The sequence below is a fragment of the Erigeron canadensis genome, chromosome 1 (genome assembly GCF_010389155.1).
Source record: "Erigeron canadensis isolate Cc75 chromosome 1, C_canadensis_v1, whole genome shotgun sequence".
Classification (NCBI taxonomy): Eukaryota; Viridiplantae; Streptophyta; class Magnoliopsida; order Asterales; family Asteraceae; genus Erigeron; species Erigeron canadensis.
This window is the reverse complement of record NC_057761.1, coordinates 51,221,446-51,238,150: the sequence shown is the minus strand read 5'-3', so window position 1 is coordinate 51,238,150 and position 16,705 is coordinate 51,221,446. Positions and strand designations below refer to the sequence as shown.

The following is a 16,705-nucleotide window of genomic DNA, read 5'->3' as shown; positions in this document are numbered from 1 at the left end:
AGTTTAAAATCTATTACAAAAATCAAAACATACCTTAGTTACATCACATCATATCCTTCCAAAACTAAGAATAGATAAAGCAATTGAAGGTCGATAACTTGTCCATCATATCCAAATGAAAGTTGGACTTTATCAGTGGTAAATTTCATCAGAATCAAATTTAACAATACCTTAAGCGAAACATTCACTGAAAATCTCAATACCAGAATTATTTATAAATAAATACCTTGGAATTAGCATCATCATCATCTATCAAGACCTCCTAAAAAGTAAGCCTGCAAAAAAAAATGAACATCAATCATCAATCAATAATAGAAAAATAAAATCAAGAAAGAATAAAAATAATTTTGAAAGGAGATTCAAGAAGCCCAACCATGTGTACATTAAAAGATGATTGTAGTTAAATAAACTTCAATCAAACTTTAATGAGGTAAAACTATCCTGAAGAGTTAATGGATCGGAGATATGGCCCTTTAGTCTACCACAACATGGGAGTTTTTGCCCGAATTACCTTTAATGGCTATTTAAAAACACTGATAAATATTTTGCCCGAATTACCTTTAATGGTAAATATCACACTACAAATTTTACATGCCTTAATTGAATGATTTAGAAGTTGGAATTTTAAAAGTAAATAAAATCATTAAAGATAGATGATTGAAATGAGTTCGAAGATGGAATCGTAAGTGGGATGTAAGTTTCTTCCACTCTTCCACTCCCAGGACATTGCACTTTACACCTTAATATTAATTAATACAACTCATTCATACCTCTTTCGTTTAGTAATTGCATTAAACCAGAATTGGACTTGCCATATATCAGCAATGAATGAATTCTAATTGGTTGAATACTTACCATTGCACAAAAATAGTTGAAAAGTGACCTCAATAACTCCATGACGCTTGGAGGATGAATTACATGAATTAATGATTAAAACAGTAAAACTCCAATTAAGATTGAAACTTCGATCTATCTTTATTACCACACCATTTACAGCAAAGTCATTATATTCCTCATTACTAAAGTAGATCATTAAGTACTCCTATTAATGGAGAGCTTAAGGATCATGCATCCAAGTTTAAATTATTATCATATAAATATATATATATATATATATATATATACACTCCATCTTACATAGTTTAAATAAACTATATACTCCGTAATATTAAATCATTACTTCTTAATATCATTAAGTACCTTAATAAAAACCTTATAATAAAGAAAAGTAATTAGCCCTATTAAATACACATTGTTAAAGGGTCAAGAATGCGCTAATTTTTCCACCACCATCATAGAACTTTTAGATATATATGGATGATACCAACAGCAGATTCTCTATATACGTGATTTATAAGTTCTAAGGTCCTCCCCAAAAAATTTAATTAGGGCTACTATGGCTTTAAGCCTTTGAGTACAACTAGACTTTTTGTTTATTTGTAGTATGTTCCTACTTTTAGTATTTTGTAATATTATAGTTAAAATACATTGTTGCTATTATTGTATTCTTATATTTTGGATTTCGAAGATGTATAAATTATTTATTTTCAACAAATTTTTGCAACAATAATTATTTATAATGCAACGCATACGTTTAATTTAGTGTATTATATAAAATTTTAAATAAGAGATAATTTGATTTCAAATCTTATATTGTTTTAAAAATACATGGAATATAATATATATAGATTATGTAATTGTGTATTTCATATTTTGATTTTAGTTAGATTTAGAATAGAATTAATTATAATGTATGAATAATAACTTAAAAAATTGTTGTTTGACTTTTCTTAATGTGTGATAAACGTTTATTAATATCAAGATATAAATTGAGGAGATATAATAGTATCTATTTTAATCTAGCGTGGAGACCTTAGTGCTTAAACAAAATGCTAAAAATTTTATAATGTAATATAAAAGTTTAGATAATACATTATGTGCATTTTTCTTTTACTATAATTTGATGTTGTAAAGAACATTTTTTTAATTATCGCTATATAATTATGTATTATACATCTAGTTTAATTATTTTGACTTTACTCAACAACAATTACACATACATATATATACACGAGATTGGTACTCGCGCAATACGGCGACGGTGACGGTAACGGGTGGTGATAGTGGCGGTGGAAGTAACGATGTGGTTATTAATCTAAAAGTAATTGACGTAAATGGTAGTGTAGTTATTTTATGGTTAATTAAGAAATATATCTTTTGTAAATAACTTTATTAAGAATATTATAGAGATATTAGGTGAAAATATTTAAAATAATAAAGGAAATAGATAGTTTTGATTAATATGGGTGTAAAATATATTAGAGATATATTGGGTAGATTTAGTGTGTGAGTTAGAAATGTGTTGAAAATTAAGAGTATTTTAGATATTTTAAAGGTAAAGAGTTGAAAAGGAAAGAAGATAGTTTATTTATTAATATAGTAGATATAGATAGATTTAATTATTAACACTTCACAACGACAATAATAACTAAAATTATCTATTTAATTCAAACTTAACTACAATTTGGCGATGCTAGTAGTCTGTAGGGATGGCAACGGGCCGGGTATGGTCCGGGTTTTAGTAATCCCAGACCCGATTAAAATTCCTCGTCCCAAACCCGGACCCAACGGGTCCTCATTTACCAACTAACCATCGGGTAACGGGCTTCCCCGCGGGTAATAGGGATTTTGTTAACATGCTAATCAAACCATGTACAACTGGAACTTTTACATTCCTGAAGAAACATAAAGTCATGGCATTCATTGAGGTTTGACATCTCTACAAGAGTTTATGAAGTATAAATATAAGATATTGTATGTCTTTGTTTTTGTGATCCATGAACTATCATACAACAATTATAGCTAAGTTTTTGTTAGGTTTATTAACATTGACCATATTTACTTGGAGTATTTTTTACAAATGACACATTTTTGACATGTATACATATTACATAATAATTATATTTATAGTTTCCAATATTTATCTAATATAAACGGGCTGGTATATGGATTCGGGTATATGGGCCGGGTATGCGGGTTTTCATTTAAATCCGTCCCCGGGAAAAAAGATAAAACCACCCCATACCTAGCCCTAGACCCGCATACCTAGACCCAAACCCGGACCACAAATGTCGGGTTTCGGGTATCCCCATTAGATGCGGGTTTTTTTGCCATCTCTAGTAGTCTGGTGCACCATTAGCTCTACAAACCACAAGGCTCTAATGGATCATATACTAGATTTTTATCCCGCGAAAAACACAGGTAGGTTTTTAAAAATCAATTTTAGTAAATTGATAATAAAAAATTATATTTGACAAAATAAAATAATTAGTTTAGAAGTTTAAAATATTAGATAAAAACTAATTACTAAGACATATTAATAACATAATTAGTCTATATCTATAGAAAATGTGTGTTATAGAGGTGTGTATGTGATTTTCATGCAAAGATAGATATCTTAAAGGGAAAAGTATCTCGGTGTGTATGTAACTTGTGACCAGTTACTATTGTATGAAAGAAACTTTAGTTGGGTTCATTGTATGTAAGTAACCTGCTAAAACTGAATGAATCGTGTAAGAAATCAACATGGCAGCACCAGGCATATGATACATGGCCCAATGAGAGACCTCCACATCAGCTTGTTTACACGATTCATTCAGTTCTAACATGTTACTTACATACAATGAACCCGACTAAAGTTTCTTTCATACAATAGTAGCTGGTCACAAGTTACATACACACCCAGATACTTTTCCCTATCTTAAAAGTAGACATTAGATAATATAGTTCAAAAATCGAGATTCATTAAAAATATTAGATAAAAACTACAATTACTAAGACATACTAATAACATAATTAGTAAATAGGGTTGCAAATGTATATTCATCATCAATACAATTATATATATTTTTGTCCCGCAGAAAAACCGTGGTTTAGTTTAGTAATATTATCCTAAACAAATTGGATAAGAATTAAGTAAGATCATTACATTTAATTAAATATTGGGAGAAATTAAAGAATTGTTAAGGAAATTTATTTGCAAAATTAATATCAATAACAAAAAATGTAAAAAGGTTGTGTTAAAGACGGATTTTCTAAATATTAAATATTTATTCACAAAGTTAATATCAATTACATTTTGAATACCAATGAAAACATATTTGTTTTAAACTCTTTGCGAATCCCAATTTTTACATTTTTATATTTATTAGATTTTTATTGAAATAATTTAAAACACTTCAATAGTTCAATGACAAGTTATATGAAAGCTTGATACAAATAGAAACTCAATGATTAAATCTTTGTGGTGAATGAACCATCAGTATTAATCCAAATCAAATTACAAAGTATATCAGACAACACCCATATTTAAGCCCCTATATGTAAACTCCCGAATCTAAAACCCCCCATTTAAACACTCACATCTAAACCTCGCATCTAAGTCTTAACTTCTGACCTCCTATATCTAAATCCCAATGACCAGTGCTTATCAATCACAACCTTCTAAGGCCTATCCTTAATTTACTGTCAATTCCAAAACTGTTGAAAATCATATTATATATACATAGTGAAATGATAGACCAAACTTTTAATTTTACTAAAACACATTGGCCTCCTATAATTAACTACCACAATGTAAATTTGGCCAAACTCCCATGACATAACTCTTATAAATATCAACGACACGATCGATACAATTGTTAGTAAGAAAGTGCAAATCCGTTTTTGTTGAGCATGTACAGCTAGCTATCCTATCAACTCGTGAGGATGACCAACACTTCTTGCCGGGTAGCATGCACTATAATTTGCTTGGATCCATATCACAGCCACTAAATACCAAGATTTCCAGCATCCATGAAATTAACAAATAGGTATCAGAAAGTTGCAATTCCACCAAAAATCCTATGCTACACCAAAATTTCCTGCTCCTGAAAGGTCTGCCACGAGTCCTGATCAGTGGCAATGAGGATGGCTGAAACAATATTGGTAGCATGAGCCATTGAAGCCTCCAAGAGAACCTGCAATAGCTGAACCAGCCTCCACGAGTCCTGATCTCGATAATGTATGTAGCCTCAATAGTTGCATACGTGTAATGATCACTTGGCTGCAAGAGGGAAGAAAACATGACAAACATGTAACATTTTAGCTTCATTCATAAAAAATAAGATATCAATATCATTCTCAAAATTGGAATCGACATGCACCTTACCTGTCGACACCCTGTATTTAATGTAATCATACCTGCATAAACACAATCGAACTTTGAAATACACCAATAACATAAAATGACCAGGAAATTCAGTTCTAAGAATAAAATCTTGAAAACCTACGCATTTCAAAATTTCGCCCTATGGGATTTAGAGCTACAGACACACAAAAATATATGATTATATAAAACTTAAAAAAAAACTGTAATTTAGATAGATGATAAAAGAGAAATTACATGATTAAAAGTAACATAAAAACAAATTTCATTCATTTGAACCACTTTTTTAAGGTGATTAATTATAGTCTTCAATTGAACCTTTCATGAGGATATAAATGAAAATCCTGAATAATAAAAAGAAAATTACCGAACTTGGGTTAAATCATAACTATTGCATCAGGTTCTTACATGTACTCCAATAATTTATAGGCAAGGCTAGAGGTTAAATCAGCATCACGTGGTCATAAGAGAACAGTTCATTAGTTTGGAGTTTCAGAAGAGTTGTTTTAATAAAGGTCAATGACATATGAATATACGGCTACACATAATAACTATAACATGGATTAGGCATTCTGAATCAGCTAAAAAATTAAATTAACTAAAAAGAATCACCACAAAAGAAGTGATACACACCTTGGCAGCTTCGTGGCGGGAGCAGCTTGTGTAGATGGAAACTACATAATTTAATTTGATAAATTAACTAACAAATCTAACAACCTATATATGATCAAAGAAAAATCATCACATTTAACAGTTGATGCATGAGTTTGCATTAGCCAGGTAACTCTGAAAATGCAACGTGGTAGTCATCATGGCTTTAGGTCATAATGGTAATTAACAACCTATATACTTACCATCACATTTAACAGTTGATGCATGAGTTTGCATCAGCCAGAAACTTTTCGACCCGATACCTAACCCACTGGACCTGCCCATTTTGACACCTCCAGAAGTAATGATCGAGGTAATCATAATCAACAAAAACCATCAGCAACCACTTTAAAGTATCTCTCATATATATATATATATATATATATATATATATATATATATATATATATATATATTTCTTTCACACATATTATCAAATACCTTAGATGCATCAATTCTACAATATATATTATGAAATAAATAAATAAATCGAACATACTGAGTTATTATTTGTGCTTAGGTCTTATGTGAGCTAGTTTATACATCCAATACCTATTTTTGATCCATTTATTAAACGTGCAAAACAGAACAATAATATAAAGAAAATATAATTAGTATAAATAAAAATTCAATCCATAAAACAACAAAGAAATATATACCTTCTTGTTATTTGCAGCATTTAGTGTCAATGCTTTATTTTGAACAACAAAGAAAGACCATAGTTTGCAAAAGAGTTATTATACCTTCTTGTTTTCGGCTGCTTAACAGGACGTTGAGGAAATTGTTTGCCCTCTAGCGGTCGGAGAGTGACCAGGTTGCCAATATCACCAAGTCCACAACGGCTTTTATTTTTTCCGGCCACAGGAGCGACCAGGTTCTTCTACTTCGCCACACCCACTGCTTCACATTCACAAATTCAATCTTTTATTCGAGAAACTTCTAAGTGACAAAATACAAAAAACCCATTTATAGATATATGATAGTTAATCAATAAAACATACATCTAATATCAATTACGCAAATCCAGTTTTAAAATTCACATCATTTAACCGAACTATAGATCTAAATTGAAAAAATATTGAAATAATTAAACCCCACAAGAAATTCAATACCTTCAATCAGAATATTCATTATACAGTACCTTCAACGCCATAGATCTAAACTCAATCGTCATTCCTTCGGCGTATGCAATATGATCAAGAAAAGTCGAATAGATTTATATATACATGATAGATTCATATATATATATATATACCTTGATATTAGCAGCAGCGGCCTTAACATATGCAGCTCTACATCTCTACAAAAATATATCCCCTACAACAACAAAAATATATCCCTTGCAAAATCAAGTCAATAAATCTTCAAGCTTTCCTAAATTAAAATCAATTTTATAAACCCAATTTCTTCACCAAGATGAGAAAGTTATATAGATTTGGAATCTGTGTTGTATTATTTTTAAGTGAGAGAAGGAGAAAAAAGGCATGATTGAAAAATGAAATAAAGAAATGACAACTCTGATCTTTTATTCTCCCTCCACTCTTCTTTTCACTTTCAAAATTTAAAATTTAAAAGACCCGCCCAATTAACCTCATATCTATATTACACACACTTTTACACTGTGAAATACACACAAAATTCATCAGCGATGATGTCATACATCCAATGTGGCGAAGCTCCTTGCTTGACAACTCAGCTTTTGCGTATACCGGAGCAACCCTCTTTTAGTATGTAAAAAGGGATATTTGAAGCTACCCGCCAAAGTTTCGTCAACATTAATGTTTTATATTATTTTTTGTATGTAGTAATTTAATGTTTTATATTTTATTACTATAATAATTTATCTTTTTGTGAATTAATGTATGTGTAATAATATAATATTTATATTTTATTAACATGTTTTTTTAAAATTATTTCGTTTAATTATATACTCATATGTCTTTTATTTTAGGGAGGATATTCTTTCAAGTTTCCGTTAAGTTGGGAAAAATCTTGATTATTGAGTTTTAATCAAAGATTAAAATTTAAAAATCATTTATGAATTTTGATCTTTGATTAAATTATAATGCTTAAATTTAATTTAACTTGACTTCTCAAGTCGAAACTATCTTCACCCTCTATTTTATATAATAAAAGATGATATAGAATGTAATTGGTTGATATGTTGGCTTAAAAACATTGATGTGAAACTGATAATAAGAATACTGATGCAATTGATATGAGCATTGCATGTAGTGGTCGTGTTATGAGATGATCACTAGTCTTCAATGGCTAAAAGCCTAGTATCCAGCTAATACGATCATTTATCATTAACAATTTAAATGCCAAATATATTTGCAAATTGTAACTAATGCCATTTTCATATATCTCCTTCATACCTTACGCATACGGGCATGACTTCTTCTTATCTTTTTATACGCTACATATATCAATGAATCGGATATTGTTCGAATGTTCTCATATCTTTTTTTTTTGTGAAGTTCGAATGTTCTCATATTTATATCAATATATATCAATTTATTTTTTATCATTCATATCCAAATCTATATTGCATTTAATATGCATGTTAAACAAATATACACATATACATTTATTTATATTAGTAATAAATTAAAATAAAAATAACAAATTTAATTTAATTAATTCGAGAAAATGGATGGCTTACATAGATTACAAATTTTCATCTATATCCATTTTATTAATCAATCATATCGGCTACACATTTAATATTTATCCACTTAACGTTATTCATATCCACCAATATCGGATTTACCATTATCCTCCTTATATATATACCTCATAGTAGATGATCATTTTTGCAACTTTGACAAGACAAATTAACGTACCGTTTATATAAATCATGGGTGTGCCTCTATTTATAAGTACTATCTTGTGTCTTTTCACGATTCATATAAATTTTCTTGCAGCAGGTAATTTTAATTTTCTTCAATCTACATTTGGACTGTTGAACCCATCGTATATATAACTCAAATAATACTCATAATTATTAGTTTATAATACGAGTAACACTTATGTATGTATTTGTTCTTCTTGCAAATATTCTCAGATGGTGCTGGCATTGGATTGAACTATGGACTAAATGGAGACAACCTCCCTTCTCCACCGCAAGTCATATCACTTGTAAAATCAAGAAACATTGGACAAGTTCGTATTTTTGACCCCAATCACGACGTTCTTAGCGCGCTACAAGGCTCAGGAGTCCAATTGATTCTTGGAACACTTGATGCCGACATCCCAAATCTAGCAAATGATATCAACTTTGCTAACGCATGGGTGCAAAACAACATTGTCCCATTTTCCGGGGTCTCAATTCGTTGTATTTCTGTTGGTAACGAAGTAGCTGGCGATAATCTGATTAATTTTGTGCTACCTGCCATCAAGAATCTTAATGCAGCTTTACAGTCCATCAATCTTGGCCAAATTCCAGTGACCACAACCATTGGGGGTTACTTACTAGCCAGTTCATACCCTCCTTCAAGTGGTGCATTTGCACCTAATGTACAGCCCGCGATGCAGAATATCGCGGGTTTTTTGGCCAGCAATGGCTGGCCTATCTTGGTCACTATGTACCCATATTTTGCGTACGTCAGTGACCCAGCTGATATCAATTTACAATATGCATTATTAAATTCTAGTGATGTTTTCGTGCGAGATGGAGATTTGGGGTACACAAATTTGTTCGATGCCATGGTTGATTCGGTGTATGCGGCCTTGGAGAAAGTCAATGGAGGCAATGTGGAGGTGGTGATATGCGAGAGTGGGTGGCCGTCGAACGGGAATGGGGATTTTACGTCCACGACTTACGCTCAAACGTATAATCAAAACCTTGTGAATCATGTGTTGAACTCGGGTACACCAAAGAGACCAGACGCGAGATTGGAGACTTACATTTTTGCTATTTTTAACGAGGACCTTAAGGCTCCAGGAGTTGAGCAAAATTTTGGGTTGTACTACCCGGATATGACTGAAGTATATCATATTGATTTTTGATTACTAACTAGCTAGCTTAGTTGCGGAATAATTTATACTTAATCTATATCTCAGTTTATTAATAAGAAAGAAAAATCAGAAATCTCTATTTTTTTTTATCTTTATTATTATTTTTATTATTTCTTTATATATATTAAAAAAATACAACCAACCTAACCACTTATTGACCAATTATAATTCTCCAATTTTAAGATTAAACATTGGAAACATTATTATTAATCTAATTAAAAATTAAAACCTATGTATTTTACACGGGAATATATCTATATAGGTTTTGTGTATCAAAATCTATAAAACATGATAATGTCATATAATAATTCATATGAAGTTAAATTATTGAATATTATTCTTTATCATACTCAGCAATAGAATTCAATGAATTTATTAAATAATAATTTAATACATTAACATAATTTCTATTTATCAATAACTGGATGTGTAATGATTTAGGTTTTGGATTCAAATCCTTTTATGAAATGTTCCAATAAGAGACATATTGAGTATATATGAAGAGACGTATTGTTAAATCCAAAATAAAAGAAAAAAAATCCATTAACATATATATTACAAAAATTATAATTTATATTAAAACGGTTTAAACGGAAGCAATAGTTGTGTATCTAAATCTAATTAAAATTTTTAATATAACTCAATCTTTCGTAACTTCATTTTACACTTAAATTATTAATGCATAAAATTAATATACTCAATAGATAAATTATACAATATAATATTGGATAACCGTTACATTTACAATTATCCAATATTGTATGTATATATCTTCATTTCATAAGTAAACTTGTTTATCCAATAATAAATTACTAATATACTACTATTACATATTATTTTAACATTGACATTTATTATTTCATTAAAAGATAAACATTTGTTATTTTACTATTATTTGTTATTAATTTGTTGGTTTGGCTCAAACATATAATCAACACCTTGTGAATCATGTGTTGAACTCGAGTACACCAAAGAAACCCGAAAAGAATGTCGATATTTGTTGTTTGTAACGAGGATTTTAAGAATTCGGGAATTGAGCAAAACCGTTAGAAATTAACATGATAGTTTTAATATGTCTCAAAAAGTTGTAAAGGAAGGCGGAGGGGAGGTATCCGCGATCCGAGTACATATGAGTGAAGTATATCATATTAATTTTAATTAGTATGAGTATTTGATTAAGTATGGATCTTAATCTTAATATATATTATAAAACAGTTGAACTAATGACTTATTAACCAATCACATTGCTCGATTTCATCAAATTAACTTTTGATGATGTCATAATTTAGATAAACTACAAATAAAAAATCCTAATAATCATTATCCAAATATATTATTATATTATTATTTATATTAATATGTAAAAAAAAGTCTCATTAATTTACACATTTTTGTTTTTCATCAATTATTTACATTTTTTAGCCCTGAATACTTAATTTATATTTATTTTTAACCATCAACTTGAGAGAATTTTTTAAAATTTACAATCATTTAATTAAATAAAAAAATTTTCAACATATGAAATATTTTTTACAAAAAATTATTTCAAAACCTAATAACTTATTAACAAATATTATATTAGATTTTTATAATTATAAATATTAATATTTAGTTTATTATTTGATATAAATACAATGTGACCTCTAGATACATATCCCAAACACGATTTACAACAATGGGTTACTTAAATCCTAAATCCAAATCAATATAAACTCCATTCAAGATTCATTCTATCCCTCAATCAAAAAGGTGCATAATTTTCTCCTTTTTTATATATTAGTTTTGCATATTAATCTTTAAATTTATAGTTGTCACTCAAATCAAGAGTTTTAATTGTTATCAAATAATATAAAAACAATCCTAATTGTTATCATATTATCATAGAATAAGTGATTGAAAATAAACATATGTGTGTTATAGACGCGCAGCATGATTAAATACATATACGTGAATGTCAAGTACAAGATCACAAATATGTTTATATCTTTTATTCTTAATTATCTTTCATAATAATATCACATTATGAGTACAACTGGTTTCAAAATATTCTATAATGGAGAAATTATTATACATAACATGTGGCTTATGGAATGACTACGACAAACAATTTCATCAATATGTCGAGGCTAATAATGACAGTAACAAACATATGATTATTGTACTACAACTTGCAAAATATAACACTTAGAACCGTATTTTTCAAAATTATAAGTTTTTATGACTTAAATGTATGAACATCTAATATTGATAATATCGTAAATCTCGTGTCCAGTGTTGGACACGGGTCTTAAATCTAGTAATGTAACTATATATATATGGATCGAGTACGAGTATTTCTCTTTTATTGGCAAATAATTTATCTACACACATTTTTGTCCATAATGAATTAAACACTAACAAAAAACTAACTCTTAATTGGCGAAATGTACGTCTTGATATCACTTCGCTAGATGCATATTGATCCTAGCTAATTATAGGTCGAAAAACATAAAATTATTAAAAGGAAATTAAAGGTCATTTTCTTTGTAATATTAGTTGCCAAAAAGCTCAACAAACAAAGTTGTGTTTTACAAGCAACTAATCTTTTCTATTTCATCTAATCTTATCTACTCCAAGATTTTGTCGTACACAAACTATCGCTATATAAGTATGTCACCTTTGTAATCCTCATATATAAAAACTGTTTGAAATTCAACGTATACGTGCATACATTATTATTAATTGAGAGGTAATATATCTACAAGTACTACTTTTAGTCATCTACAACAACTAATACAAGCATTATACAGTTATACACTGTGCAGTAAATAAATAAATACAGTTATTATAGATGGCTAAAAAATGATGTAGATATATCACTCTCCTTATTAATTCATACGTTGTTGGACTTGTACATATCAAACAAATTACATATATTTCAAAGAAACAACCCGTCTAGCTAGCTAGCAGTACAAAGATTCGGAATTTAATCAGCTTAAACGTAAGTTTTTAACTAGATCGAAAACAAGAATCTGTTTCCATATAATTCGAAAGCTTCCTATTGTTAAATCTTTCAAAGAGAATCATAATAATCTTCGATACTAGCTTGAAAGACGTCGTTAGGCTGATGAGCGTTCTCGAGAATGTTTATGACTTCGTTGTTTGTGAGTCCTTTGGGAGACATAATTGGGAGCAAGCCAGGAAGGTGATTTTCGATAAAGAAGTTATCATTCAAATTTTTACAGTCAGTAAATGTTTCAGGAATTAGCTCAACTTCATCATCTCCGTAACTCCCCATCAAACTTCCACCATTAATAGAATTACTAATTTCACAATGTGGTTCCGAGACAACCTGCTGGTTATACTTCGCCCAATCTTCAGACGAACTCATTGAATACTGGCTAATCATTTCGTTAGAAAGTAACGACTCGTCGTATTCCTTGAAATCACATAAGAAAGATGGTTTGACCACATTTGGTAAGGTGTTTGTGCTTATGATTTGCAAAATGTTATTTACCAGTTGATCGTTAATGGTAGCCAATGGGCTCATAATGGTTGGAATTCTAAATGGGAAGTTAGAAGATGAAGTGGTGAGCTTTGAAATCGCATCAATAAAGAATCCAAGATTAGGAACTGGTTTATGAGTTATTGGGTCAATTCCGGCCTTGATAAACTTCTTTCGGACATGTGTATTCCAGTAATTCTTGATTTCGTTATCAGTCCTTCCCGGAAGTTGTGATGCAATTTTTGACCACCTACACAAGTTTTTAGGAAATGTAAATATAAAATCCATGTTTAAGAGTACCATATGTACGTAAAAGAGTCGACATATATTCTCTAATTAATTTATGTACTATTACACTGATACGTGTGGAAAATTTATATATTCATATATAGTACTAAAGTTACTTGAAAAATTTACATTACTTTGACATAAAAGGTTTCTTAATGACAAAGTGCATTGAAAATTGAAAGAATGTGAAGAAAAAAAGACGTACTTATTTCCAAGGACAGAGTGGAGGTTAATGATGAGATTCTCTTCTTCTTCGGTAAACTTTCCTCTTTTGATATCAGGATTAAGATAATTAATCCATCTCAATCTACAACTCTTTCCGCACCTATTCAAGCCAGCACGTTTGGGTAAAGCTCGCCAACTATCGTGGCCATGTTCCTGAATGTAACGTACAAGAAGCGCGTCTTCTTCAGGAGTCCATGGTCCTTTCTTCAATTCGCTACTAGTACTCTCACTGCAACAAGGAGGCCTAACCATCTCTTCAGGTTAAATGTAATTTGCGGATATTAATTAATTTGCGTTTCTTTATATATGGAAATGAGTGACGTGTTATAACAATGTTATTCAACTTAACTGTATTTGTTATTTGGATTACTATATAAAAATGCTGATTTTGTGCACCAAAAGAAGGAACAGTAGAAGTTGCTTAGCAACCATCTTGGAGTTTCCACTTGTCTTTTCTTTTTTTTCCTTTTTTTGAAGTATTTTATTGTTATTTTGTATGAAGTAATAGGCTAATAGCCATGCAAATTTTCTACGTTCATAGTTTGCGTGAAAGCAAGTTAAATTTAGATAAAACTTTATCGTATATATATTTGTCATTCGATCGTTAATATACGTACTCTAATATGCATGTTATTCGAGCTTAATGTACAATTATTGTACATTTACCTTTAATTAGTTGGTATATCTGAAATTAATAAACGGAAAATGATTGATCCTCCTAAAACTTTAGCCTAATAATCCTCCTAATGCCACAACATTTTGACATGTGTAATCCACTCATTATCTTTCAGACATCACCCCTCTTGATTTTTCCATGTGGCTTCATCATATGATTAGGAGGATAATTAGGTTGATCTATTAGGAGGATTTATCATTACTTTAAATAAACAAACAGATAATTAAAAGCAGTCCAAATCTTTTTCTTTTTGAAAGAAAAAATTAAAAGTAGTGATCTTCATTCGTATAGACGAATAACAAGATTCTAAAAGATTTCAAATTAAACGCCTTAAAGCGCGTCAAGTCTTAACTTAAGATTTAGCTAGAAACCACACAAAATACGTACGTAGTACTGCAGTAAATGCCTAAGGTACGTAAGCACATTGACTGGTGTAGTCAAATTTATATATACTTTGTGTGATTCAATTAACTTTCAACTACTCTATAGTAATACACATATAAGTTGTATTAGAAATATAAGGTAAAAGAAATTGTAAAAGTAGTCACACCGGAGATTCAACCTCGATCCAGTCTTTGACGAAAGTGGTCAAACCTCGACACATTACACGCAAGGTACCAAAATATAACAAGCTTCTGTATGAGAACCCATCTAAAAAAACATACAAGGATCCAAACTTCACTTCTACATAAAAGAATTGCATAGGCACCCAATTAAATAATTAATTAATAAGCTACTCTCTACAAACCGTGAAAGTTTGTAAACTAAACTTGTTGCTAGCTAGTTTTTAATCAAATTTGGTGTGGGCGCGCGCCTTTAATTTAATTTAAAGAAAAACTGATCATTAGTAATAAAATTTTGTAAACCCTTATAATATCATGAGATACTATGTAGTAGTTGCGCGCCTTTTATCTAGATTAATTTGTAAACATATATTTGCGATGTAAAATATGTTGTGGGAATATATATTTGAGGTTGTGTTAATTAATTAGTTGAATAAATTACATATATTATAACAGGGAACATAGTGGTTTGTATGATGGTAAACTACGCTACCTCTATTCAAAGAAAACAAATGTCAACCAAACTTTTACCAAATCTTAAAATAATGACCTCATTTTTTATATCCATTTTACCAAAACTAGCTAGCTAGTGGATGTTTGTTTCTAGTCAAAAATACTTCTTTATATATATTTAGAGATATACTCGTACTATACAATTAGTATAATTTCACCTATACTATCAACCAATGGTTTTCGTAGATTCGATTGTATGTTTCAGCACGTAGACTGAAAACACCACGCGTCCCATGACTTAATTTTCGTCTATGAAGGTAATTCATCAGGACTCAAGGATAACTACGTTCAACACATACATATATGGAATGCCATTTGTATGGCAATCAAAGTTAATGCTATATATAATATGAGAAAATTAAGTAAGGTTGGGGTGTATGTTAGATGCCTAAGCTCTAATGTACAACTTTTCACATACTAATTAATTTTATAACATATTATATAAATAACTGGTCTTCATGTTTTTTATGGATTAAAAAATTAAGATGTATTAGGTTCTACACTCAAATTTGGGTGTGTAACAGCCGCATATTCCCTAGCCTCATATAATATATATATGTATATGTATGTCTATGTCTACTTGTTTCATACATTTTGCAACAACGAGACAAAGTACCCGCGCATTGCGGTGGTTAGATAGTAGGGGTGATAGGTCTTAGAGTATGATAAACAATATGAGGTGGTAGGTCATAGAGTATGATAGCCAAATGCCTTAGTCGTCCAGGCTCCGCCCTCGGATTTAAAAATTCGTTAAAAGTATAACGAATGACATATCTAATTAATGAAAGGGCATAAAATTTTAAGAACACTCATATAATTATTATAATTTATCGATGTACGGTTTTTGAGATAAAATATTTTGAATGAATTAAAGGAATAAATTGATTTATGGAGGAGAGTGAAAAATGAGTGGCTGTGATTTGAGGAAAGAAAAAAAATGAGTAGTTGGGATTTAGTATTAATGTTAAAATTTGAAAAGTTGAAAGTTTAAAAATGGATTTGTTTTATAATATAGTAAGTATAGATATTATATAAACTATAAAAGTTCATTAAAAGGTTGTTCAAGAGGCCAAGAACCT

At 29.9% G+C, this 16,705-nt stretch overlaps 2 protein-coding genes across 2 annotated transcripts; one reads left to right on the top strand and one right to left on the bottom strand.

Annotated features, from left to right (window-relative positions):
• Window positions 1-8,893: 8,893 nt before the first annotated feature.
• Window positions 8,894-9,868, top strand: LOC122594478 (putative glucan endo-1,3-beta-glucosidase GVI). Its single transcript, XM_043766927.1, has one exon. The coding sequence runs from the start codon at window positions 8,894-8,896 to the stop codon at window positions 9,866-9,868; it is 975 nt and encodes a 324-aa protein (XP_043622862.1).
• A 3,061-nt stretch (window positions 9,869-12,929) lies between these two features.
• LOC122578083 (transcription factor MYB39-like) lies at window positions 12,930-14,126 on the bottom strand. The gene is made up of 2 exons (XM_043749955.1): window positions 13,855-14,126; window positions 12,930-13,611 (listed from the first exon to the last, which is right to left on the bottom strand). The coding sequence occupies exons 1-2, from the start codon at window positions 14,124-14,126 to the stop codon at window positions 12,930-12,932; spliced, it is 954 nt and encodes a 317-aa protein (XP_043605890.1).
• Between the last annotated feature and the right edge of the window lie 2,579 nt (window positions 14,127-16,705).